The 27,458-nt window shown below is 31.4% G+C and overlaps 1 protein-coding gene and 1 long non-coding RNA gene across 3 annotated transcripts in view; both read right to left on the bottom strand.

Moving 5' to 3' along the window:
- Window positions 1-11,801: 11,801 nt before the first annotated feature.
- Window positions 11,802-27,458, bottom strand: part of LOC143044275 (uncharacterized) — a 43,119-nt gene continuing 27,462 nt past the window's right edge. For both annotated transcript variants that reach the window (XR_012968616.1, XR_012968615.1), the window contains exons 2-3: window positions 16,981-17,106; window positions 11,802-13,198 (exon numbers count right to left, since the gene is read on the bottom strand). This is a non-coding gene — a long non-coding RNA (uncharacterized LOC143044275). The remainder of the gene's footprint in view (window positions 13,199-16,980; window positions 17,107-27,458) is intronic.
- LOC143047116 (uncharacterized) lies at window positions 20,853-22,097 on the bottom strand. The gene has a single exon (XM_076220069.1). The coding sequence runs from the start codon at window positions 22,095-22,097 to the stop codon at window positions 20,853-20,855; it is 1,245 nt and encodes a 414-aa protein (XP_076076184.1).

Genomic DNA, 27,458 nt, shown 5'->3' with positions numbered 1-27,458 from the left:
AGCTAAATTATCTATAGTAAAGGATCCTACAAATTAATGTAATATACAGTCACAGAAAATAATTATATTTATAAGTACGTCTGAGTCAGTGACAACTCTACAACAGATGTATACATCGGATCGCCATCAATGATGGTGATACATGGCTGTGTACATAATGTATATACAACTCGTCTAAACATCAACCCAACAATGTTAGATCTGTAAATTTGCTTTCGCAAATTTTTGGTTCTTCCCTCGCCGGGATTCGAACCCATGCTACTGTGATATCGTGACACCAAATCGCCTGCACTGCAGCCGTCCCGCTAGACCACACGACCACCTGGGCTCTCAAAAAAAGAGCTTTCGCTGGCCGTGTGTTACCTTTCCTCGTCAGTTTTAATCTAGATCTAACATTGTTGGGTTGATGTTTAGACGAGTTGTATATACATTATATACACAGCCATGTATCACCATCATTGATGGCGATCCGATGGATACATCTGTTGTAGAGTTGTCACTGACTCAGACGTTCTTATAAATATAATTATTTTCTGTGACTGTTTATTACATTAATTTGTAGGATCCTTTACTATAGATAATTTAGCTGATCTGTAACAATAACATTTTCATGCCTTATATATCATGTACTGCAGTACGCCGCTAGATTAAAACTGACGAGGAAAGGTAACACACGGCCAGCGAAAGCTCTTTTTTTGAGAGCCCAGGTGGTCGTGTGGTCTAGCGGGACGGCTGCAGTGCAGGCGATTTGGTGTCACGATATCACAGTAGCATGGGTTCGAATCCCGGCGAGGGAAGAACCAAAAATTTGCGAAAGCAAATTTACAGATCTAACATTGTTGGGTTGATGTTTAGACGAGTTGTATATATATATATATATATATATATATATATATATATATATATATATATAAGTACGTTTGAGTCAGTGACAACCCTACAACAGATGTATCCATCGGATCGCCATCAATGATGGTGATACATGGCTGTGTACATAATGTATATACAACTCGTCTAAACATCAACCCAACAATGTTAGATCTGTAAATTATGACCAAAAACAAAATCGACAGTAGAAAGGGGCAATGCAAATTACATCTGCTTACACCTTGCTACAGACGTATTGAAGAGCTCTTCATTCGGAGTAATTTAAGTTTTGACATATTGTACAGACTTTAGCTCTTCATTCGGAGTAATTAAGGTTTTGACATTTTGTACAGACTCCGTCAATAATTATTGTAGACAGCAACTAATTGTTGCAGTGAGGAGCCTATGGCCTCTGTTAGTCGTGTATGAATTTTATTTTCAGTTTCTTTAATATATTTCGGAGTTAAGTATGACGTCCATTATCATTGAACTAGTACATATTTTTGTTGAGAGGCCTGTTATTTTTCTTAAAGCACGCCTCTGGTTACGGAATTTTTTCGCTGTATTGAAGACCCACTTGTGACCTTCGGTTTTTTCTCTTCTTAGGTCGGATTAACTTGTTGCCTCTTTGACACATTCCCAATATCCATTCTCGATTTCATTATTGCATGTTTATTGCATTGTGTTTCGTTAGGTTGTGTAATATGTAGTCTTTGCATTTATTCTCATTTTAAATACTTCATATGTTTTTTTTTTTGGATCATTATTTAACTGTTAAAATCACGCGTATGACCGGATGTTGTATTTCACTGAATAATCAGTTTAATTCTTTAGACGTGGTTACATGCACAAGAATCATTTATTCGTGACATTACAGGCAGTCTTTTCATTTCTATTTTCATGTTATGTTTTAATTTTAATTTTGATACAGACTGTTCGAAAGATGTTTTTTTAAATGACATTTTAGAACTGGAAGCTACTTCTCTATTTAAACTTTACATGTCTGGTAATGTCAATTAGATAAATTTCAACCAATTAGGTATATGTCAATGTCTAATTTTGTGAAAATTTTAAGGCCTTGCTGAGGTGCTGAAGCCGTGATAATGGTCATGAGAAGGCATTAGATTTGTCAATTTTGAAAAATAATCGGTTTATTATCTGTTATGGCCTTTCTATAAATGCAAAGTTTTCCATTGCATAAGACATGTAAGACCAGTTATCTGTACTTAAGTGTTCGTCCTTGAAATTGCTAAATTAATTTACACCATAAATCACTAAAATATATAATGGTCTATGGCTTGTGAGACGTCATCAGTTTAGCATTATTTTTTACATCAGTATTCTAGATGAATTTTGCCTAATTTATTTTCACGAGCACTTGTCTCAAACAACAACTTTCCTAGGTATACAAAAAAAAGGTTTATTAGACAAGTGACTTTGATTGATTTCTGTTCTGATTGATTTCTGTTCTTTATATTTTAGAACCATATTATACTCTATTCTTTATTTATGGTGGTCTATTTTCTTTGTTCTTTATACTCTATGTCATTGTGTTTCAGTATTCATTAGACCAATCATTTTGTAAACCCCATCAAGATCCTCAAGAAGGAGAGTGGGTAAAAGGAGGAGATGAGCGCCCCGTCTAAATAACGGTTATTGTAAGATTGTATTGATAAGGACAAACAAAACATTCAATAAATTATCTTTAAATAACATAAAAGGGAGGATCCATGCCTAAAACGGCGGGCTGTGCAGATATTAAAAAAAAATCTTTGTTATCCATAAAAGAATTTTCCTATATAAATTTTTCACAGTTTTTTTGTAATTCGAGTTGTACTTTAGGTTTTCATATGCAGCATTGGCTTCTATTTTCGCATCTTCAAGGTTAGACACAGCATTATTCTATAAATATCAGTATAAAACCTTTACTCTTGATTTGTATGTAGGTCTACAGTAAATATAGTGTGCTTACATGTAACTAGAATAAATGACTCATATCAATTTATCATATTGCACACTTCCGGATTCTGAAATTACTTTTTAAAAGGTTTATTTGTGATAAGAGAAATGTTAAAAAATATTAAAATCTTCATCAACATTCTAATGAACAAATAACAGAGCAAAATCGAGTCCAAACTCGTTATCACCTATCATAAACCAAGCAGTGAAACATAGAGAAAACGAAACAATATGTTCTCAATTGTTTTAATGAAAAGGGTTACCTTCCTTCAAAATTAGGCGATAACTTCTTATTGCCTTTCGTCAAAAATGTAAATTGTAATGAACATTTGGACATGAAACACAATGTTCTCAAAATGAAATGTAGAAGTTATTGAACTAAAAAATACCCTAACAAATAGTTTATATAAATAAGACGATGTGGTATGAGTGCCACAGAGACAACCGACTTAAAGGTATTTATATAACCTTATATTAAATTCTACTGGTATTACGTCGTTAAATCAAAAACTTATTATTAAGGTCAAAATAAAAATGTTGTTTTACTGTTAATAAACAGTTAATTGCTTTTAAGTTTTTAATAATAAAATAATGTCAACAGTTATAAGTGCCAGTGATGCAAACATAAATGTATTATTGTGTTTTCTGCCTCTATGCCTACCTTAAGTGTGCATGTCTGCACATATATAAACCAATATGTTGACCATAGCACCGTTAAAAATCTTCCCAATTGTTTTCGAAAGGCGTCTGTTATTATTTTTGTTTGTACTAACAGCCTTTTTAAATGAAATTTCTAAAATCCATTTTTGACGTAAATGATTTTAATAACCTTATTTTATGGAATAGACATATACATTATTACTGTAATTTGTACATAAACGAATAAATATAGACAATTTTAGTTCAAATATAGTCTGAATGACCGTAATAGTTCATATATGGTCTAAATGGAAACATTTTGAAGCAAAAAGGCGTACAAGGTTTTATATTCTAAATATTTATTAATGAAAAAGACGCTTTTGGGAATCTTTTAGACATGTTGACCATGACATAATTACCATTCACAAAAATGGTACTAAAAAGATAGAATGTTCAAATCAAAATTGATATAAATTTAGTCTGATTCATGCATTTAGCTCAAAGATAAAAAGAGAGGTTTACTATCTTAAAATTGTTATTTTTTTTAAAGTCAACAGGAATAGTTATTTATCTGACTTAAATTCATATATTTTTTTCAAGATGTTTAATTTTGGAATTACATGTAAGTAGTAGTGAAAGCTTTGATTTGTAAAAGATTTTTTTTAATGTCAAAAATTTCCATTGATTCGTTAATTTAAAAAAAAGTCATGATTACCGTTTTATTACCACGGTGACCTCAATTTTGAGGGCATGCAATTTTTGATTAATACATGTATGTACATTTTAGTATAGATTCATTAACTTGGCTGTAAGGAAAAAAAATTATTAAACAGCATTTCAATGGTTTACATATTTTAAAAACGAATCCATGGTCATGATTACTACGGAAGGCTTTAGGGCGAGGACTTTTAGGGCATGCTAATTTATTTTTTTCCAATTTGATATAACAAATTAATGATTTGATATGACATTGTAACAGATTTTTAATTTAATATTTCATATTTTCAATTTGATATAACAGATTTATAAATTGATAATGAGACAATATCTGAAAAACCTAATTTCCATGTCCCGCCTTTCATCAGATATTATTTTGTTATTCAGGCATCTTTTTGGAATATTTTAAGTTTCAGTATTATCTCGAGTATATAAAGCACCAACTGCAACCAATTAAACATTCTTTTTGATATTTCATCTCATGAAATATAATAATTTAAATGGTCAACCCCCCCCCCCCCCCCCAAAGAATCATGTTTTCCCCTGCTTTTTTCTGAAAATTAAATCATTCAAAGAATATCTAAATTAAGTGAACAGCCTTCCGATTTTCTCAAATCTGATAGATTATATAATATACCTCTCCATTACTGGTCTTTTTTTTATAACTAAAGCATGTAAGAAAATTTTGCATTTTTAAGGGTCTTTTGAAATGAGGATGTCTTTTGAAATGAGGATGTCTTTTGAAATGAGGATGTTAATTTGATGTATGCCTTTTTGTGCTTCGTTACATTTGTTGTTTTTATAGTGATTAAGATGATAACACAATGTTGACTGCTGTACCCCTATTTTTGACATTTTTACCTATTGTGTCTGTTTGTTTTGTTCACGCATCGGTTACAATATAATGGAATTTGATGCGACTGTCATACAAGTGAGAGGTTTAGCTAGCTATAAAACCAGGTTCAATCCACCATTTTCTACATTTGAAAATGCCTGTACCAAGTCAGGAATATGACAGTTCTTGTCCATTCATTTTTGATGCGTTTTGTTATTTGATTTTGCCATGTGATTATGGACTTTCCGAATTGATTTTCCTCTGAGTTCAGTATTTTTGTGATTTTACTTTTGATTGTTGTCCCCAGGGGCACTTTCCCTCCTGTTACCGCTGGTTTTTTTTCAACTGAAGACACGTTTGAAAGATTAAAGCTGGCTTTAAAGCCGGTTTTAAAGCTATTTAGAACTCTCACTTGCATGACAGTCGCTTAGAAATCCAATATACAGTGTGTGAGTAGAAGACAAAAAAGATATTATAGGTAAAAATGTCAGCATTCAACATTGTGTTATATCTTAATCAGTATTAAAGCAAACAACTATTTCAACAAACAAACAAAAAAAGTTGTTAAAGTACATAAACAAAACTGAAAGACAAGAATAGAAAACGTGACTATAGCATAGTAACACAATGACGGGATGTATGAATACCACGGCAAGTAAAAATTATATTACCAACAAAAAAAATTAAACTGTTCATATCAAAAAAATAAATATAGAGAAAAACCGTTTGAAGTGCTATAAGTTAAAAACGAATTTTTGTCTAAATTGTGATATATACGTCTGCCCCATGTTATATACCTCGCCATCCGTTGTGTTTCACAATTTGCTGTGTGTTTGCCTTTTGTAATCCTTTACATAACTTAGTGTTGATGGTAGATTGCCAAAACATCTGTTATTTTTTGTTTGACAATTACAGATTTCGAGCTTATCATATCCTTCAGACATGTTACTAAAATCCGGATGTTGACATGAAAATGTATTGTTATGTTTTGTTTTACGTATATGGGAAATACTGTATCTTCTTTATTTAATATATGTTTGTTTTTTTTTGGTTTGAGTGTTGTGCCTACTTATATCTGTTTGTTAAGATTAGATAATTTGAGGAATAAAACAACATGATTTTTTCGGAGATTTTATTGAATTAATACTACATTATATATTAATTCAGTCTTTCTTCGATGTTATATTTTCGTCGGCATTTAGATGGGTTCTACAATGTTTAAGTATCTCTTTAATTACCAGAAACATAAGCATTTTTAGACATAGGTCGAAAATATGTAAGGCACATACAATATATTCTAGAATGCACAAAAAAACACTTATAATTAACACTCGTCTGATAATTTATGTTATTTAATACCACGAAAGTTTAGATCACTGATTCACGTTGTGAGAAATATCGTAATTGTATATCTAATATTATCACAGTTAATGCATTTAATCAAAATATTGTCAAACGAGAAGGAATGTATTCAAATCCTTTATCAAAATGAAGGTCAAAAACATACAAAAAAAATCGAAAATGACAAACATATCCATCACGTACTGTATTTAGCTAAAACAAAAAAGACTGCGCAACACAAAGCTATGAAAAAAGTATCCAGCCCATGAGGCACCTGTCATGATTGATACTTTGGTTACATCCTCTTATAGGTGATGTGTTTCCCTCGGTTTTAGTTTGTAATCCGGATTTGTTTTCTCAATCGATTTATGACATTTAAACACAGGCATACTGGTGTTGCCTTTTTTTACAGTTCAACAGGAAAAGTATGGTACTTTAGCCATATTCGATATTATCTTTAATAATATGACATCCTTACTCCTATTTTGCCTTCATATACAAAATAAGAAGTATCCCCTACTGTGCGCTTTCCCTATAACTCATTGTCATTTGAAGTCTCTATGTTCATTATACTTTTGTGATTAATTTACAAGAATGATTACGTCATTATTCTGACATTGTGTTTCCAAAAAGGAAATTAATGAAATCTTTCAAAACCAAATTAGCCTTTGAATTATACAATATGATCAAGCCGTCAATCACATAACTTCTAAATGTCATATTGAAACTGTGCAATTCTTCAGAATTGAGGTAAACAGATGTTTTAGGTTAATCAAATTTGAGTGGTGTCAATTCTCTTGCATAAAACATGTACAAGATGCAGTTACTTCCAGATAAAGTCATTTTTGCTGAATTGATAAATGCATTGTCGCTTATAGTTTCACGCAAAAGTTATTCGGAATATTCTACACTTATGGGTTTCCAATAAGTTAGTACATCTAGATATTTATAGTTGAAATAAGTGCCAGTCAAGATATTCAACATGGTCAATATCAGCCCTTTAGTAGATGATATTCATATACAACAATTAAACCTACATGTATTGTTTCAATTGTTTATTTGCTAGAGCGGCAGTGTGTAATCACCAGCTGTTGCAACTGAAGCTACTTTCGCGTTAAAGTGAGCATATTAAGCTTGTGTCTTCTAAATTTTTTTTATAAGTGGTCGTACACGTATATAAAATATAGCTGCACAAACAAAAGTGGTGTTTATAATAATAGATTAATGTGCTTAGTTTAGATTGATGCTTAAAAATGTATTATAACAATAAATAGATATAAGAACATGTGGTATGAGTGCCAATGAGACAACTTTCAATCCAAGTAACCATTTGTAAAAGTAAACCATTATTGGTCAAATTACGTCCTTCAAAAAAGAACGTAGTTTTAAACCAAGTAACAAGCTATAAAGTAGCATATTTACCTGACGATATCAGGATATTGGTATTTAGTCAAATCTTAACTGGAATTTGTGACACAATGAAAATTCCAAATGTAAAACAATATGTCGAAATGTTTAGGCTTTAAATAAATACCTATTTGGATAAGTTAAAACAAGCACGCGAGGTGTATAGTATTTTATACGATTACAGGTTTGTAATGTTTAAAACCCATATTGTATCAGTGTGTAACATGTTAATTATGATCTTTGAAAGTCAAGTAGTTCGAGCATTTTGCTAAGTACGTGTTAAAAAACTTCAAACAAATAATCTGTACTGTGGGTTAGCATTCATTAGTCGTCAGTATCCTATAGATTAACAACTTGTGGTTATATTGATAATTTAAAATCTTCCTTGAAGGTTGCGCACAAATGCACAGCTAAGGCCGTGTTCACACCAAACTCCATGTACAGTAAACTTGTTTACAATTAGTTTAATGTACTGGACATTGGTTTCACATTAAATTTGTTCACATCTATACACCTTGTTTAATTACCTGTACATAAGATTTGTTCACATTTGTAAACTCTATGTCATTTAAATGTTCATTACGTAGAATCGAATAAAACGTTTTCGGACAACTTTTCTAGCAGTAAGGGAACAACCATTTGACTCTAAATAGGGGGGATGGAAATCTTCCGGACCCCAATTGGATAAAGAAAACAATTCTGGTTCTACAGATGATAAAAAATATTCTGAATCAAGAGTTTCCCCATACATTATAGTGTTAAATGTTGCAGAAAAAAAAAGTTGATTGCCAGCATCGAAAAAAACGGAATAAAACGTTTGCGCGGAAATAATTCTGACTCAGATAAATAAACAAAATACCCCCCTTTTTAAGTTAAGTGGTTGCTTCTTTATGAAAGCCATTTTGATGATTTGCAGTAGTTTAAAGATACTTACAGACGAAGAAGAAGGATTGATATATTAGAGATCACTATATTTCTATCTTTAATGGTATTTCTTCTCCAAGAAGTATTTGAAAAAGGGAGGGGGTAATGTTTTTTTTATTTACTTTTTAAGTGTAATTTCACGGATCAAAGACACTAGACAAACGATACATTTACCTTACACTTTTTAAGTAATGCATTTATGAGTGAATCGTTGTTTGAGTAAAGACCAGTGGCAAATATTTCTGTGTAAGTCAAGTCCACTCGGAAAGACCTTAATTTTCAAATGAATTATGTGTTCGGCAATGATGCTGCTTTGAGTCTTGCTAAAGGCTTAATAAAGCTACGTTAAGTTTTATTTCTAAACAAAACAAATAAATATATATAGTTTAGACAAATATTTCTGTAAAGAACTTTTAATAATTTCTATAAAATATCAATTTATTCAAAAATCGATTCTTTCTTAAATATGCACGGTGAAACTAATGTTTTGAATGCCAAGTTTTGTGTACACTTAATCTACACAAAAGCTACATCGAGTATCGACTGCATGTAGACAAAACATGATTTACACTACATGTAAACATTGAGTTTTATCAATGGGAACGTAATTTTGTTTAGTTTACGTGTGAGTTACACTTACACAACACCGAGTATATGTCAATGTGAACACGGCCTTAATTAATTCGATTGATGTGTCATTTGTATACAAGAGTTATATTCCTTTGAACTATGTTTAATTTTATAAAGTCAATGTGTTGATTGTCTACCTTGAACAGGGTTATAATTTCTCTTTTACATAGTTATCAAAGGTACCAGGATTATAATTTAGTACGCCAGACGCGCGTTTCGTCTTCATAAGACTCATCAGTGACGCTCATATCAAAATATTTATAAAGCCAAACACGTACAAAATTGAAGAGCATTGAGGATGCAAAATTCCAAAAAGTTGTGCCAAATACGGCTAAGGTAATCTATGCCTGGGATAAGAAAATCCTTAGTTTTTCGAAAAATTCAATGTTTTGTAAACTGGAAATTTGTAAAAATGACCACATTATTGATATTCATGTCAACACCGAAGTGTTACATAATAGTTCTTTTTATTGAGTTTAAGATCGTTATAAAATCTGTAAATGTACTAGATACTCGTATTTTACATACGTTTTTTAAAGACATTTATGTATATAAATAATTTCTTTTATTTGTTTTGGAATATTTAAATTAATATATACCAATATAAAGAATTATTTTATTATCTTATAAATATTTTTTTGTAACATTTAATTGTATAGAACGGGCTAAAACGTCTTATATGAACAAGGTCAAATCTACCCTCATCATCTTTAAGTTTCTTCATGTGATGGGACAAACTGCTCTAAATCAAGATCACAAGCACTTGTTTCAGAATACAAATTTCCTGTATGATACCTTAATATAACATTAAGGTATATAGGGGGGGATATTCTAAAACAAGTGCCTATGTCACAGAAAATGCATCTTCTTCCAAGTATTCATGAAATTACTCTCTTTAAAAGCCATATCCTGGAAGTTATCAAAACAAAACTTTCTTTCTACTTTCAATTTGAGGTACAATATGCCAGTTAAAAACATAGGTTTAATTGTGCTGTCAAGAATACACTGTTTGAAGCTGTGGTATGCATCAAAAATATTCAACAGCATTCCTCCTTCTACTCGTAAAGGCATTTGTTTCTACGATTAACATGGTGTATACAATTATGTCAGAACTCAAATGAAGCAGAAAGGCTGATGTAACTTATCTGCTTTACTCGATCCCTAAAGTCAAATACATGAAAAAAGTGTAATAACGCCTTACACAAACACACATACGCACACACACACAAAATAGTACATTATAGCCACCACTTTATTCCAGAAGCTTTTAACTGATGCCGAATGCTGTAGTGAATAAATATAATTGGAACCTTTCTAAAACAATTAGAAGTTTTTCTGAAAAAAAACTATAAATGAACACAGAACTATATCATCTTCACATAATGATTGAATGTTAGGAAAATTGACCAGAGTTATCGTACTTTGATCACAGAGAGGGGATAGCAAACAATTTTTAATTTCAGCCTAATTAACATTAAACAAGTTTCCACTTACAAATAATGTTTCTTTATTCAAATATAAGGACTTTGTCAGCTAAATCTACTAATTTTATTAGATATTATGAATTTTTATGACAATAAATTAACATGCTATATAAAGAGCCCAAAAAATGACAAGACTTAACTTAATACCCTTAAAACAGGAAAACAAACTGTCTAATCTATATAAAAGATGAAAAATACACACCACTAAATAATGCTTTTGGGAAACCTTCCTTTTGATTTAACTAACACAATATACGTGTTCCTCCAATCGCCAATTGTGTAAAGAAAGTACTGTAAATGAGAAAATACATGTATATGTGTTCTGATATGAATCAGAAGCATGCTTATCAATTTTCCCCTTATGTTGTACTGTTACACCAATGTTAGGGTTTTCGCTTGAATTGTTTTATGTTGTCATTTCAGGGCCTTTTATAGCTGACTAGTATGTATGGGTTTTTTCTCATTGTTGAAGACCGTAAAGTGACATATAGCTGTTAATATTTGTGTCATTTTGGTCTGTTGTGGAGAGTTGTCTCATTGGCAATCATGCCACATCTTCCTTTTACATGTAGAAACCATTATGTATTATAGAAGTGAGGCGGTAAAGTGTTGAAGTGTTTGATAGCTTCAAAGGCGTCAAAATGGCAAATTATAATAAAACATGGAGCGGTTCTTGTCGCAAACCCTTTTAACTAAAAAAAACAGTGTATAATGTGTGCCACATATTCAATGGTTCTAACCAATTAATTATTTATATTTTTGTTAAACTCTCTTAAAAAATATGTTATGTTGTTGTTTTTAGATCTCTTTATTCATCCTTTTTTAATCTAGATCGTTTTCATGATTTATTGAACCTATTGAAAGTACAATGAAAATCTGCAAAGAAGACAACCTTCAACTGTTTACATATATTTTTTAAAATACTTCAAACATTAACAACAGACTCTATTTTAAAAGAGTAAAATCCATTTTATTCCTTTTTATAATCTTTTTCAATGTTTACTATAAATGAATGCAGATTTCATAAAGTTTTACAATATTCCATGTTTTTATTCTTATAATTGATAAAACTTACATTAAATGTTTGGGAAATTTCCCAAAATATATGAAAGTTTTAAAATATTTGTGGTAAAAATGTATATATGACAACTATTTATTTGGGAAATGTCCCGAAATCATTTTCAACATTAAATTTTATGACATATATATTGGCAAAGTGTTTGAACAAACAGATCTGAAACACATTTCGGGAAATATCCCGACAAAAATAAACTAATTACAAAATGTATAACACAGATGTCTTTAAATATTTTCGGGATTTATCCCGAAAAATCAAATGTATATGCTAGGTCTCATAACTAATAATTTCTTTCAACATTTCGGGAAAAATCCCGAAATCATTTTCAACATAAATTTTATGACATATATGTTGGCAAAGCGTTTGAACAAACAGATCTGAAACACATTTCGGGAAATATCCTGACAAAAATAAACTAATTACAAAATGCATAACGCAGATGTTTTCAAATGTTTTCGGGATTTATCCCGAAAAATTAAATGTATATGCTAGGTCTCATGACTAATAATTTCTTTTCACATTTCGGGAAATATCCCGAAATATAAATCTAATGTCGGCACACACTTGGTGCATAGATTTTTTTTACCATTTCGGGAAAATCCCGAAATAAAATCTACAAGCAAAAATTACTCATTTTGATTTATTAAACATATTGAGAAAAATCCCGAAAAAAAATCTTTGAGATTTTACAACACAGATTTTTGATACATAAGAAATTTTTTATGTAAACTTGTTTCTAACATTTATTGAAATATTCATAAAACATATGTCTCACTTAAAAAATTTTTTTTGGATATTATGTATAACCATACTTTTCATTACAGTTCAGAAAAAGCATTTTCTAAGAAATATAAAGGTTGCTCTATATTGCATCACATTTGCAACATGCTAAATTTGACAAAGTGCATATAACAGGTTAAACATACAAAATAAAATTCCATTAGTCTGATTAGAATAACTTGTTTTAAAAATTATTTCTTATTTAAAAAGACTAAGATTGCATATATATGCAATTACTATGCTCTAGTTAACTAATAAGCTCACATATAGAACAACAATCATGACAATGTTTACTAAATAGTGGTTGCATTTAAGGAGCTAAAAGGCACCAACAAGATTTACAGAATGTATATCTATACAAATACAATGATATTGCAATATTACATTTATACCATGTATACCAAAAGAACAGTTTGAAAGATATCAGGAAGTCTGCAGTCCTTTAAATTATGTTTGTCATTCTTTTTCTTTCATTTATCTTCAAATCTGTGTCTTTTAAGACTCACACCAATTTGTCCTCCAAGATTTCTTTGTATCCTACAAAGAAAAGTCAATTCAAGTTCAATATTCTAAAGTCCTTCAGGCATATTAATATTCATGATTCCCCCCCCCCCCCCGACATATTTTATTCTGTCTTATAATCATGATAATAGATGAATTTGTTATCATAGGTCCTTTCATAGCTTACTGTATGTCATTTGTTTTCTTCAATAATTGAAGCCTTAATACTCTGATGATGTTTAAATTTTGTTCTTATAATTATTATGGCAGTTGTTTCCTTAGCAATCATACTGCATCTTTTTTTTCTAATCTGGTGTTTTCATTTTTTATACGACCACAAAATTTGAAAAAATTTTCGTCGTATATTGCTATCATGTTGGCGTCGTCTGCGTCGTCGTCCGAATACTTTTAGTTTTCGCACTCTAACTTTAGTAAAAGTGAATAGAAATCTATGAAATTTTAACATAAGGTTTATGACCACAAAAGGAAGGTTGGGATTGATTTTGGGAGTTTTGGTCCCAACATTTTAGGAATAAGGGGCCAAAAAGGGCCCAAATAAGCATTTTCTTGGTTTTCGCACTATAACTTTAGTTTAAGTTAATAGAAATCTATGAAATTTTGACACAAGGTTTATGACCACAAAAGAAAGGTTGGGATTGACTTTGGGAGTTTTGGTTCCAACAGTTTAGGAATTAGGGGCAAAAAAAGGGCCCAAATAAGCATTATTCTTGGTTTTCGCACAATAACTTTAGTTAAGTAAATAGAAATCTATGAAATTTAAACACAAGGTTTATGACCATAAAAGGAAGGTTGGTCGTGTGTACTATTGTTTTTCTGTTTGTCTTTTTTATTTTTAGCCATGGCGTTGTCAGTTTGTTTTAGATTTATGAGTTTGACTGTCCCTTTGGTATCTTTCATCCCTCTTTTGGTATTGATTTTGGGAGTTTTGGTCCCAACAGTTTAGGAATAAAGGGCCCAAAGGGTCCAAATTAAACTTTGTTTGATTTCATAAAAAATTTAATAATTGGGGTTCTTTGGTATGCCGAATCTTACTGTGTATGCAGATTCTTAATTTTTGGTCCCGTTTTCAAATTGGTCTACATTAAGGTCCAAAGGGTCCAAAATTAAACTTAGTTTGATTTTAACAAAAATTGAATCCTGGGGGTTGTTTGATATGCTGAATTTAGAAATGTACTTAGATTTTTAATTATTGGCCTAGTTTTCAAGTTGGTCCAAATGGGGGTCCAAAATTAAACTTTGTTCATCAAAAATTGAATAAATGGGTTCTTTGATATGCCAAATCTAACTGTGTATGTAGATTCTTAATTTTTGGTCCAGTTTTCAAATGGTCTACATTAAGGTCCAAAGGGTCCAAAATTAAACTAAGTTTGATTTTAACAAAAATTAAATTCTTGAGCTTATTTAATATGCTTTATCTAAATATGTACTTTGATTTTTGATTATGGGCCCAGTTTTCAAGTTGGTCCAAATCAGGATTCCATATCAAGTATTGTGCAATAGCAAGAAATTTTCAATTGCACAGTATTGCACAATAGCAAGAAATATCTAATTGCACAATATTGTGCAATAGCAATTAATTTTCAATTGGAGTTATCTTTCTTTGTATAGAATAGAAGTTGATAATATATGTTGGAAATTTGACAGACATGACTATGATGTCATTTTCTATTTTTATTTGCCAATAACTTTATGTAAATAACTTCATTGGAAATTTGCCAATATAAAATGTTGCTGATGAAGCTTTTTTTCCTTATCTTATCTAAAATGTTTTTAGATAATGTATGTTGGACATTTGCCAGACATGACTATGATGTCATTTTCTATTTTTATTTGCCAATAACTTTATGTAAATAACTTCATTGGAAATTTGCCAATATAAAATGTTGCTGATGAAGTTTTTTTTTATTGTTTTATACAATAAACAATGTATATTCACTTTTACTACCAACCAATCTTTACCATTCAGTGATAACAAGCACTTTATTTTACATTTTAATATTTTATGATGTATTTAAAAGAGTAGTTATTGTTGCAAACTCCATTAGAAATTTGAATTGATATCAGTTTTGGAAAAAGGGAAACGGGGATGTGAAAAAAAGGGGGGGGGGGGGTTTAAATTTTTCTCATTTCAGATTTCATAAATAAAAAGAAAATTTCTTCAAACATTTTTTTGAGAGGATTAATATTCAACAGCATAGTGAATTGCTCAAAGGCAAAAAAAATATTTTAAGTTCATTAGACCACATTCATTCTGTGTCAGAAACCTATGCTGTGTCAACTATTTAATTTTAGATTTAAAAAGTTTGAAGAAGAAATCTTTAATTGATTTGTAAAATCTTGACATTTGTTTTGTGCAATCCAAATTCAGAGCTGTATCACGCTTGAATGTTTTGTCCATACTTGCCCCAACTGTTCAGGGTTCGACCTCTGCGGTCGTATAAAACTGCGCCCTGCGGAGCACCTGGTTGATATATATATGTGTGTGTGTTACTTAACCAAATCTTACCTACAAACAAATGGGACATTAATCGGCTCTGACAACCAAAAAATTAAAAAAATTGATGTTTAACAAAAAATTTAATGGGGAATGTATCAATGGATCACAGATGATGCCCACGCTTGCATATCATATAAAGTTATAAAAGGACATAACTGAAGAACAGTAAAATTGACTCTACCGAAAACACTTGATCTGATTTAGTGGTAATAGGTATTGTGTATAAGTTTCATAAAATTTAGCTTATGCAAACTTAATTTAGAGAAAGGAAAAACAAATCCAGCAATTTTTCCATTTTCATAGGGACATACCTCTAAAACATTTAATGACAACCTCAAAAGTCAAACTTGATCTGTATTTTGTGGTAATAAATATTGTGTACAATTATTCATACATGTCATAGCATTTGGTTGAGGCAAGCTAATTAAAGTAAGTGAATGGAAATGAAAATTTCAGCAATCATTGTGAAGAGGCATAATTTTAAAACGGTTAAAGTGACCCCCTTAAAATTCAAACTTGATCTGTATTTTGTGGTAACAAGCATTGTGTATAAGTTTAATTGCATTTAGTTGAGGCAAATCAAAGTTAGAGAACGGAAACTATAAATATAAGCATATTTTTCATTTGTAAAGGGGCATAACTACAGAACAGTTAAGTGACACCACCCCCTTAATACATACTTGATCTGTATTTTGTGGTAATAAGCATTGCTGTGTATTGATTTCATAGCATTTGGTTCAGAGGCAAACTTATAAAAGTTAGAAAATGGAAACAAAATTCAGCACTTTTGTTTGTTTGTAAAGGGGCATTACTCTAGAACAGTTAAAGTACATGGTGCCACAAAATCATCCCATTATTGCACAACTGTAGTTATTTGTGAACATGGATGCTAATAAACAATTGGCCAGCTAATGAGTGTGCAATATGTATATAATATATATATATAAATGCAACATTCAAATGTCATATAAAAAAGATGTGGTATAATTCATTATTGCCAATGAGACATTTACTCTCCACAAGAGCCCAAATGACACATAAATTAACAACTAAGCCTGCTTTACTTATGATTGAAAATTTGTCGCTTTTTTTTTAATAATATCACATAAACTTGATCCATGAAAATGAAGGCATGGTCAGTTTAACCAGTCAGGCAAATACAGCTTACAATCATTTCATATACCAATAAAGTGGCCTTATTGCTAAATAAGTGTCTAAGAGACAGAGGATTTTATTTGTGAAACAGCACATTTTGTTAAAAATAACATATTTTTGCACAATTACAAACTTTCAAACTTACCGTTCACATCTTCCCATTATAATTTAGACTAAAAAAGACCTTGAACTTCACAGAGAACTCAGAATCAAAGACCTTTCTCCTCCTTAGTTTGTCTAGGCTAACTGCATGTCCTACAGATATGTCAATCTGAAATAAGAACAGAATGGCATAAACCTTCATGCTGAAAATGTTCAATGTGGATTCATTATTATTCATGGGATACCAATTTTCGTGGTTTTCATTGAAACAGCTGAGTCACAAATTTAAATGTTAATCGAATTATAAATTTGCCATCGGGTTGTATACAGACTATGAAAAAACCAAACAAAACAAATACAAAATTTCTTTAATCCACGAAAATTGATACATGTGACCACAAAATTTAAATGAATCCACAGCATTATCCTTAGCATTTTTTTTTACACATGAACAACTTGAAGGCACATTTATTTAATTTAAAATTGTGATATGCACTAATGGATAGATAGATATTAGATTAATTTCTATGAAATTCTGTCTATGAAATCAGGACAGAGTTAGGATTTTCACCTAAATAGGTGGATATTGGATCAATTTCTATGAATTTATGTCTAGAAAAAGAACAAAGTTGAAAATAGATAAAATATATCATTCATTACGAATAATCAATCGAATTCTTAAGCAGAATACAATATTCAGGAAATACTGGAATCTTATCAAAATAGATTCTACAATAGGTGACAAATTCAATAAAAACCTATCAATAGGATTCAAAAGAAATAGAAACATTGGCAGATTTAAGTTAAACAGCTATAAAAGAATTTATGTGAACTAAAGAGTTCCTTCTAACATTTAACTGTGCAGAACTAATTAATGACATTAATGTAAACAACACATGTAAACTGTAATTCTGATGAAGACACTTCTTTACTATGAAAAACTTAAATTAGCAGGGGCCCAATCGCCAATGGCCCCTATAATTGGTGTGAGTTACTTAAATTTCTGCTTTTCTATATTCGACCGTTGGAAGAAAAATGAAATATAATACTTCCATAAAAAAATCAATAAAAAATAAAAAAAACGAAGAAAAAAATATTTGGTAATATATTCTTTCAAGGGCAATAACAGCTTTGAAGGATCAATTGGCAATTTAAATAATACAAGTCCTATTCCCAGATCTTACTTTGCTGAACATATTTATCACTTAAAAAAAAATTAAAATTCCTTCTTTCTATTATTATCTGCAAAAAAACATAACTTTTGGTAAAATAATTTCTTAAGGACAAAAAATCCTATAAAGGATCAATTAACTATTTTGGTCATGATGTAAGCTTATTCGCAGATCTTCAACTTAGCTGAACATAAATAAATGTCTCTACATCTATCATACTTCCTGCATGAAACTTGAAATTCTGCTAAAATTTTGTCTTTCAAGGGCAATAACTCATATAAGGATCCACACTACTATTTTGCTGTTTTAAATTTATCTTTATGATATCTATAATTGATTTCAATATGACAATCATTGTTAACAAGAACATATATATAACATGTATAAATTGTGGGAACTTGCTATTGCAGGAGCAATAACTTCAAATAGCCTAGGGTTTTCAAGATTGGTCTTAATTTTAAAGGCAGATTAATCTTGAAATGCTACGTTAAATATTAAAGTTATTGTTTTTTACCAAACTTAATGCAGTGTTTCTTAATTAAAGGACAAGATAACAACAGACTCTAAAGAGCCTGAATCGCTCATCTGTATTTCAGAGAAGACTTTTAAATGTTATATATAATTAGCAAACTTGATCAACAAATTGTGTAAAATTGACTTTAAAGGGCAATAACTCCTTAAGGGGCCAATTAACAAAACTGCATTTGACCAGTATGTTCTATTTTTAGCCATGGCGTCCATGTTTGTCAATGGATCAAAACTTCAGATACAATTTATAAACTAGATACCCTTAGGAACATTTAGTTAAAGTTTGAAGGTACATGTATTTGGCCCAGTAGTTTCAGAGGAGAAGATTTTTTAAATAGTTTACGACGACAGACGACATAGGACGCCAAGTGATGGCGTAAGCTCACATCGGGCCCTTCGGGCCTCACTGAGCTAAAAATTACAAAATATATACTAGATACCCTAAGGATCATTTAGCCAAAGTTTGGTTAAAATTTATTAATTACAGTAGTTTCAGAAGAGAAGATCTATGAAAAAGTGTACACCAGACATTAATGGATGATTCAACAATTAATGCCAAGGGATGGCAAAAGCTCACATGGCCTCTTAGGTCAGGTGAGCTAAATAGAAAATAAAACTTTTGACAAACAAACAAAAAATCATAAGTCAGGGGCATTATTTAAACAAGTAACATTTAAAACTGCCTATATAAGTTATGTTGAAAACCAGGCTATTTTCAATACTTAGCTTATATCCCCTGCGAGATGAAATTCATGAACTTATGAACCATCATGGACAGTTCATGAATGTTCTAGAACAGTGCATGAATATTCATGATTAAGTTCATAAGGTTAGTTCATGAATTAAGTTCATGAATAGTTCATAAAATACAGTTCATGAACAGTTTCTGAACTATTGTGAACTGGTAGATAGTTCATGAAATTCATAAAATAATTCATAACAAATGTTCATGAACATTTTATGATTTTTTATGAATTAGTCAATTCATATGGTTCATAAATTAATTCATGAAAAATATTAATGAATATTTTATGAACTTTTATGAATCCTTTATTTATGAAGCTATAAAAAGAATTATGTAAGATTTTTTTTTAACTATAATACAAGATGGCAAAGCCATGTTTCTTTTGGGACTAAAAGTCAGGTCTTATGTAGAGAATATAAAATGAAAAACACAGAGCTGTAAATCCTAAGATACTTTACTGTTATTAAAGCATAACAAAAAAATACACATAATTAATTTTAATCACTTAGGGAGGACAGTTCCCGTTATGAACTCAACATACTCAGATATACAATTTCTCCACCCCCCAAAAAAAACAGAATTACAAAATATACAGTATCATCCTATTCATATACATGTACAAGCTTTTTTTAATATACATTATCCAATACAAACTACAATATACTAACTAACTCAATTCTTTTGGCATTTCTTCAATACACATAAAATCCTAACTTATGCTTCAGAAAATGTAATTTACTTTCAAAATCTCAACTTCAATGAATACCAAAATATGTCAAATGTTAAGGCATAAAAATGAATCAACAAAAATCAAGTATGAAACAATGTTTTAACAATAAAATATTCTTTAGTGTACATATTTACCTGTAGATCCAGGTTTGTGGTTCGGGGGTTAGGACCCCCCCCCTTTTTTTTTTTAATTATCATTGCATTTGATTGGGAACATATAGTTGGAACCCCCCTGTAACCTAGATTGCCCCCCCCCCCCCCCCCCCCCCCAATTTAAATGCACTAAGTTTAAACAAGAAAAATGAAATGTACATCTTATTAATGTTTAACTTTTAAGAGTAAATCATTCAATTTCCAGCTAGGAGAAAACATTGATTTTGAAACATGATTTGATCATTATGAAATGGAATTTTTATGATGGAAATATAGTTTTTCTTCAGTAAACTGCACACACCTTTATAAACAAATTAGGAAAGAGTCACTTTTGACACTTATTTGTTTATGTTTGCACACTATGTGGTCAGGGACTTAAGAAAAGAAGAAAAGATTCAAAAAACAATAAGTCTTCAACACTTCGTAGCTGGGGACTTAATAACAATAAAACAATTAATTATAATTGTGTTGTTGGAATGATGCATTTAAGAATGATACACTGACATGATTTTCAAAAGTACATTAATTTTGAACAAAACAATCTGAATTACAAATGTAAAATTACACAGTTTACCCTAACTACGTGAACTACTTGAATATAGAATGTCCATGTCTACTAGGCATTAAAACAACACATTCTTGGACTTCAGGACATGTATTTACATACACGAGTGTATCCACTAAGCTACTGATTGCTTTAACTTCATTGACACCAGTTTTTTTCACAGGTAAAATGTGCTTTCCGCCTGTGAGTTCTGCAATCAAAGATCCATTCACAGCTTCAAACTTTTCAATAATGGCATATACAAAATTTGACGAGACTACCAATACAAAGTATTTCAAATAGCCAATATTTTGTTCATCATACAAAACATAGCTACAAATTCGTTTTTTCATTCGTTTGTACAATGACGAGCAGAACTGTTTTCCATTTAGACTTATTCTTTCTATTATTTTAACATCATTTTCATTAACTATTTCCAAATTTTCAAGAACATTTGGATTTACAATTGCCATATCATATGGTACCATTTTCCCACAAACATCACAATTATGTGCTTTGTATGTTATTTTCCAAGATCTTGAGTCTAAATTCACCTTCACAGTTTTTCTACGAAGAGTAGATTCAACCTGTTTACACAACATTATTTGCTTAGTGACTATGCCAGTTCCATGTACAGCTTGCAACAACATTGCATTGTTATCTTCAAACCCAAAACAACTCCAGGCCCAGAGTGGACCCCACATTTTTACATAATGGATTAAATGAGCACATGTGTTGTGAACATTCAGGCCACAACTGCCTAACCCATAAAGGTCATTAAATGATGCATAGAAGATCTCCAACAGATTTCCTGCCCTTTCTAATTTTTCGGCAGTAATACTATCACCTAGAAGAATATAAATGGCTTCTGATAAGCAGCTAAAATGGTTCAAATATTTGTCTGGCAATATTCCCATCAAACAGGGTATACAATAAAACAATAACCATGCCTGTAACTCAGTTGCTTTCAGAGATTGGTAGTGTTTCTCTAAATCCCTTGGTAGGCGTTCAATACACGAAGGTGGCTGAATATGTTGTAAACGACTGGATATAGTCTTTAAATCCTTTCCAATGAAATAATCTTTTTTGCTCTGTGTTGGGGAAAACCATTTTGATAACAACATTTTTGTTACTCCAAGTAGAACACCATGCATATAATCTGGTAATATACCTTCAACAAGATCAAATGCTTCTATAGCAATTAGTCCGGAGAAGCCTTTAAACCCCTTCACTGGCTTTTTCAAAGTTCCTTGCTCCATACATTCAAGGACACTTTCATTAGACCTCATCTGGTACTGACCATTTCTATAGGGAAAACATCTTGATGTTCCTTTCCCTTGCTTAACAACACGACCAGGCTCCTCACAAGTTATGCAAGCATATTGCCCATTGAAATACATCATTTTCAGAATGGCAGCTTTTGCTGGCAAATCAAACACACCACCCACAACTCTAAGTTTTACAGTTATATTGTCACCATCTTTTGAAATGTTTATGCCATCATTATAGAGGATGTTTAATTGATCACTTAAGCTTTTAAAATATGACTTGAACGGTGGCTTTCCTTTGCCTTGCCAAATGCCAACAAGAAGAAGGTTATCTCGAGAAAATCTTGCCTTAGGGCTTAGTTCATTAATGGCCAAAAAAATGGGCCAAAGTTCAACTTTTGAGGAAGAATAAAGATTTACTCCATCAGTGTTCAATAATGCTGTAAGTAAAAAAGCATCCTCATCCTGGAAATCATTTAATATTTCACGATAAATCAAACCATCTGATATATCTGTGATTGTTCCATCATCGAGTTCCTTCCTCACGTCTAACATCAACTTCTGCTTTTGGATTTCTTTCATGACACCTAAAAAAGATTATTTTTTTCTTATTAATAATAACAAGAAAGAATTTCTATCCGGCAGAAAAACTGTTGACAAACAGACTCCTGCATTTTCAATTTTGGGCTTTCTATGATAATTTATTGGTACATGTGATTGCCGATTTAGGATTATAATGATGTTTGTACAGTTTTTTTTGTTTTCCCCTTCTCTGATTTTTCACAAATTAACTACAACCCATATGACAGATGTGTAAAATAAGTAACTGACAGGAACTGCATGCTCTTCTGGGTTGATCAAGGATTGGTGTCATTCGTGTTTGCATAAACATTGTGCTTATATACATATAATTTTTTAATTTTTTTTTGGGGGGGGGGGGGGTGTTTGCCTTTTCCAGATTTGTACATTTTCAATGCTGGTCTAACAAATGCAGTGGCAATGGTGTCAATTCATAGACAATGGTTTTCAAATGCACTGACAATGGATTTTCAATTTCTGCACTGAACAATTTAAATTTTTTGCAGATATCAACAGATATTTGACTGAAACAATGTATCAACGTTACAGGAACAATTCAATTACCATATTTTTGCCAAAATATGACCACAAAGTTTTTGTGGTCGTATAGAAAGACATGAAGAACATTGTCACAGTGTTCAAACTAGAAATTTGTCACATGGGGTCAATTGGGCTCAAGCAACATCTGACAAGGGATCAAACTGGGAAATAGGGGTTAATATTAAATGACAACAGAAATCTAGATCAGAAAAGATGTCAACAGACAAAATGAGGCGACACTCAGTAGAAAAGGGGTTCTATCTTATTCTTTAGTCATATGATTCCTCTATTAAATAATCATACCAGGGCATTTTTTTGTACTCCATGTCTGGTAAATAACGCCTTACAGCCACGCAGGTTTAAATTTACATGAGAAAGGAACTTGAACTTGCCAACGCTGCACAGGCGATTATAATCTATTTCATCATCTATTTTTGTTTCTAAGTGACTCAGAACTGGCAAAAACTTCAATTATTAGTTGTTTTGCTTTGGGTTCTGATTGCTGGCTGTGGCTTTGACTTAATTCCTTTCCCCCCAACAACCCAGCCCCACTGAAGCAAAGTGTGAATGAATATGATGATTCATTGTGACTGTGACACTCATAGACCGGATACTTTGACATGGTAAGCAAAACTTATTAACAGCTCCACTGGCTGAGAGAGAGAGAGACTTTTCTAAAAATAGGACATTAATGGAACATTAAGTATTGGTGAAAAAATGTGGACAGCAAAATGTTAAAAACAGCACTTGTAACTCAAAAATCTTACTTGAACTGTATTTTATAGTACTTCAAAATTGTGCAAAGTTTCAAAAATAATAATCTTTAATCCGTTCTAAGTTATCATCTTGAAACCACAGGGAATGGACAGACAGATGGACAAGGGACAATCAACAGACACATTTGATGCAATCACACATAAAACCTCACAACTACCTAAGTGTGGAGGGTGAGGGGGTATAAAAACGGGGCATATATCGGTACCAATTTCCAAAATTTATGACAGGGACCAAGATGACAATATTGTGCCAGGATGACACAATGAACACCTGATTGAACACAATGTCGTGTATGTGGAGGGGTGTATACATGTTTAAGATATTACCTGGGGACTGCAACAGATCTTTCAGTTGGTTCTTTATATCAGCAAAAATAAAACATTTTCTTGGTTGACCATCCCGATTAAAACGACATCCTGTGCAATTCTCGGTACTGCATCTAACAAGTTCTATGTTATCAGGGAATACTTCGAAGCAAGATTCACAGTAGTGAACTTCTTTAATCGGGTATTTCTCCACAAAAGACATCAGATACTCATAGTTCAAAATGTGGGAATGTTCAGCACCTTGGAAAATAGATTTTAAAGTATCTGTAATATCTTTACAGGCAATAGCAGTCAAATTGTGTCTGTGAAAAGATGCTAATAATTTTAATGCACCAAATTCATTGGTCAGTTGAGAAACACTTTCAAAATGAGAGTCATTTGAACATTCTGATTCACATTCAGATGCTGAATCTGTTATATCCGATGAATTTGTGTCAGAGTACTCAGATTCATCGGTGTCTGATGTTAAACAGTCAGAGTCTCCTGAAATTGTTCCCAATGACACATCTGAAACATCTGACAGGACCTCATTTTCTTCATTAATACTGGTAGCACCTTGTTCACTAAGCACGACGCATGTTTTTTCGTGTTCCATACTGTCATCATCTACTGCAATACCGTCTTCTGAATCAGAACCTTTAAGAATAAAAAAGACAACGTCAGACCATAATATTTTTTTCATGATATGATTAACTTTTATGTATCATAAATCTATTTTAAAATTCAACAGCTGAACAATGAACATCAGTTATACGAGTAAGTAACCGTTTGTACATACATTATGTACTTATAATTATATATCCCATGAATTTCTTTCTGACCACCAAATCTGACGAAGACATTCCAGTTATGCTGATCAAGAATCAATATATTCTGTTGAAAAGAAGCGGTCAAGTTATAATTTTGTATCAATTTTTATTGATATGTTTGCCTTTTTTGCAGAGTTATCTACCTTTTCAATACAAATTTCCATAGGAATTTTAAATGGTGATGTTTTTAGTCTTTCTCAAGTATAATTGTATGGTATTTTGTTCTGTGTATATTTGGGATATAATGCTAAAGATTAAAACTTTAAAATCTTCTGTTGCAAATACTTTAACATGTTTAAGGTTAGGGTCAAATTTATGCTAGATTGACTGGTCTAATAAGACACCAGAGATGATACCAGACACTAGCATATATGATTTAATGTTATAAAGGGTAATAACCAGTCTGCACCAAAAACTTTTTCAAATATTCTGACAATTGTCTTATTGGGCCAAACTAAGTTTTGCAAAATCTTACAAGTCCAAATGAAATTTAACTAGTCTGGGGCATCGGACTAGTGGCTAACCGTGCAGACTGGATAACTCAAGAAAGGTAAAAGTGACTAAACCTAGATTTGTACTTGATTTAAAATTTGTGATAATAAGCATCCTGTATAGGATTTATACTTCTACTATAATCCAATACATACCTTCCTGTTCCATGTGCTGTTCAACTCCTTCCATCACAGATTTTCCCCTTCTTTCCATTCCAAATTCTGTGTAAGATAAGTCACCACTTTGATTACTGGTCAGTAGATCTGGTCTGCCAATATCATCACAACCTGTAAATGAAGTTAATATAAATATTATTTGTTATTCATTCAGGATCCTGTTATTTAGTGGTTGTTAGTGGTTCATATCTGTAATACCAGTTTATTTTTTTTTTGTGTGTAAATAGTATTGTTTTGAATAAGCCAGTAAGTGTTTCAGTTTGAAGTGTTACATATTTAGTTACATAAGTGCATGTTTTTCTACTGTTGTCTTTTCTATGGTCGGGTTGTTGTCTCTTTGACACATTCCCCATTTCCATTCTCAATTTTATGTTTAGATAACGCTGACAGTACCTGCTACCATAACTATGTTTTATTTTCTCACTGTAAAAGGTAGTATGGGAAACCTACACGTGTGCAATTACTTTACAGCTTTATATAAACTCTGGTGGATAGTTGTCTCATTTGCAATCATACCACATTTCCTTTATGGCTTTAATATCTATATATAGATTATGTGAATAATATATATAAGTTATAATTTTGTATCAATTTTTATCGAAATGTTTGCCTTTTTTGCAGAGTTATCTACCTTTTCAATACAAATTTCCATAGGAATTTTAAATGGTGATGTTTTTAGTCTTTCTCAAGTATAATTGTATGGTATTTTGTTCTGTGTATATTTGGGGTATAATGCTAAAGATTAAAACTTTAAAATCTTCTGTTGCAAATACTTTAACATGTTTAAGGTTAGGGTCAAATTTATGCTAGATTGACTGGTCTAATAAGACACCAGAGATGATACCAGACACTTGCATATATGATTTAATGTTATAAAGGGTGATAACCAGTCTGCACCAAAAACTTTTTCAAATATTCTGACAATTGTCTTATTGGGCCAAACTAAGTTTTGCAAAATCTTACAAGTCCAAATGAAATTTAACTAGTCTGGGGCATCGGACTAGTGGCTAACCGTGCAGACTGGATAACTCAAGAAAGGTAAAAGTGACTATACCTAGATTTGTACTTGATTTAAAATTTGTGATAATAAGCATCCTGTATAGGATTTATACTTCTACTATAATCCAATACATACCTTCCTGTTCCATGTGCTGTTCAACTCCTTCCATCACAGATTTTCCCATTCTTTCCATTCCAAATTCTGTGTAAGATAAGTCACCACTTTGATTACTGGTCAGTAGATCTGGTCTGTCAATATCATCACAACCTGTAAATGAAGTTAATATAAATATTATTTGTTATTCATTCAGGATCCTGTTATTTAGTGGTTGTTAGTGGTTCATATCTGTAATACCAGTTTATTTTTTTTTTGTGTGTAAATAGTATTGTTTTGAATAAGCCAGTAAGTGTTTCAGTTTGAAGTGTTACATATTTAGTTACATAAGTGCATGTTTTTCTACTGTTGTCTTTTCTATGGTCGGGTTGTTGTCTCTTTGACACATTCCCCATTTCCATTCTCAATTTTATGTTTAGATAAAGCTGACAGTACCTGCTACCATAACTATGTTTTATTTTCTCACTGTAAAAGGCAGTATGGGAAACCTACACGTGTGCAATTGCCAACTAAAATTAATTAGTAGATTTTCATCCAAATTTTTAAAAAAAATGAGGCGGGTGGGAGGA

Source organism: Mytilus galloprovincialis, chromosome 9, assembly GCF_965363235.1.
Source record: "Mytilus galloprovincialis chromosome 9, xbMytGall1.hap1.1, whole genome shotgun sequence".
Lineage (NCBI taxonomy): Eukaryota > Metazoa > Mollusca > Bivalvia > Mytilida > Mytilidae > Mytilus > Mytilus galloprovincialis.
This window is presented reverse-complemented; position numbering and strand designations above follow the sequence as displayed.

What these genes read in the sequence shown, in the direction of transcription:
- LOC143047116 (XM_076220069.1), bottom strand. Translation starts at nt 22,097, where the DNA reads ATGAGGTCTAATGAAAGTGTCCTTGAATGTATGGAGCAAGGAACTTTG.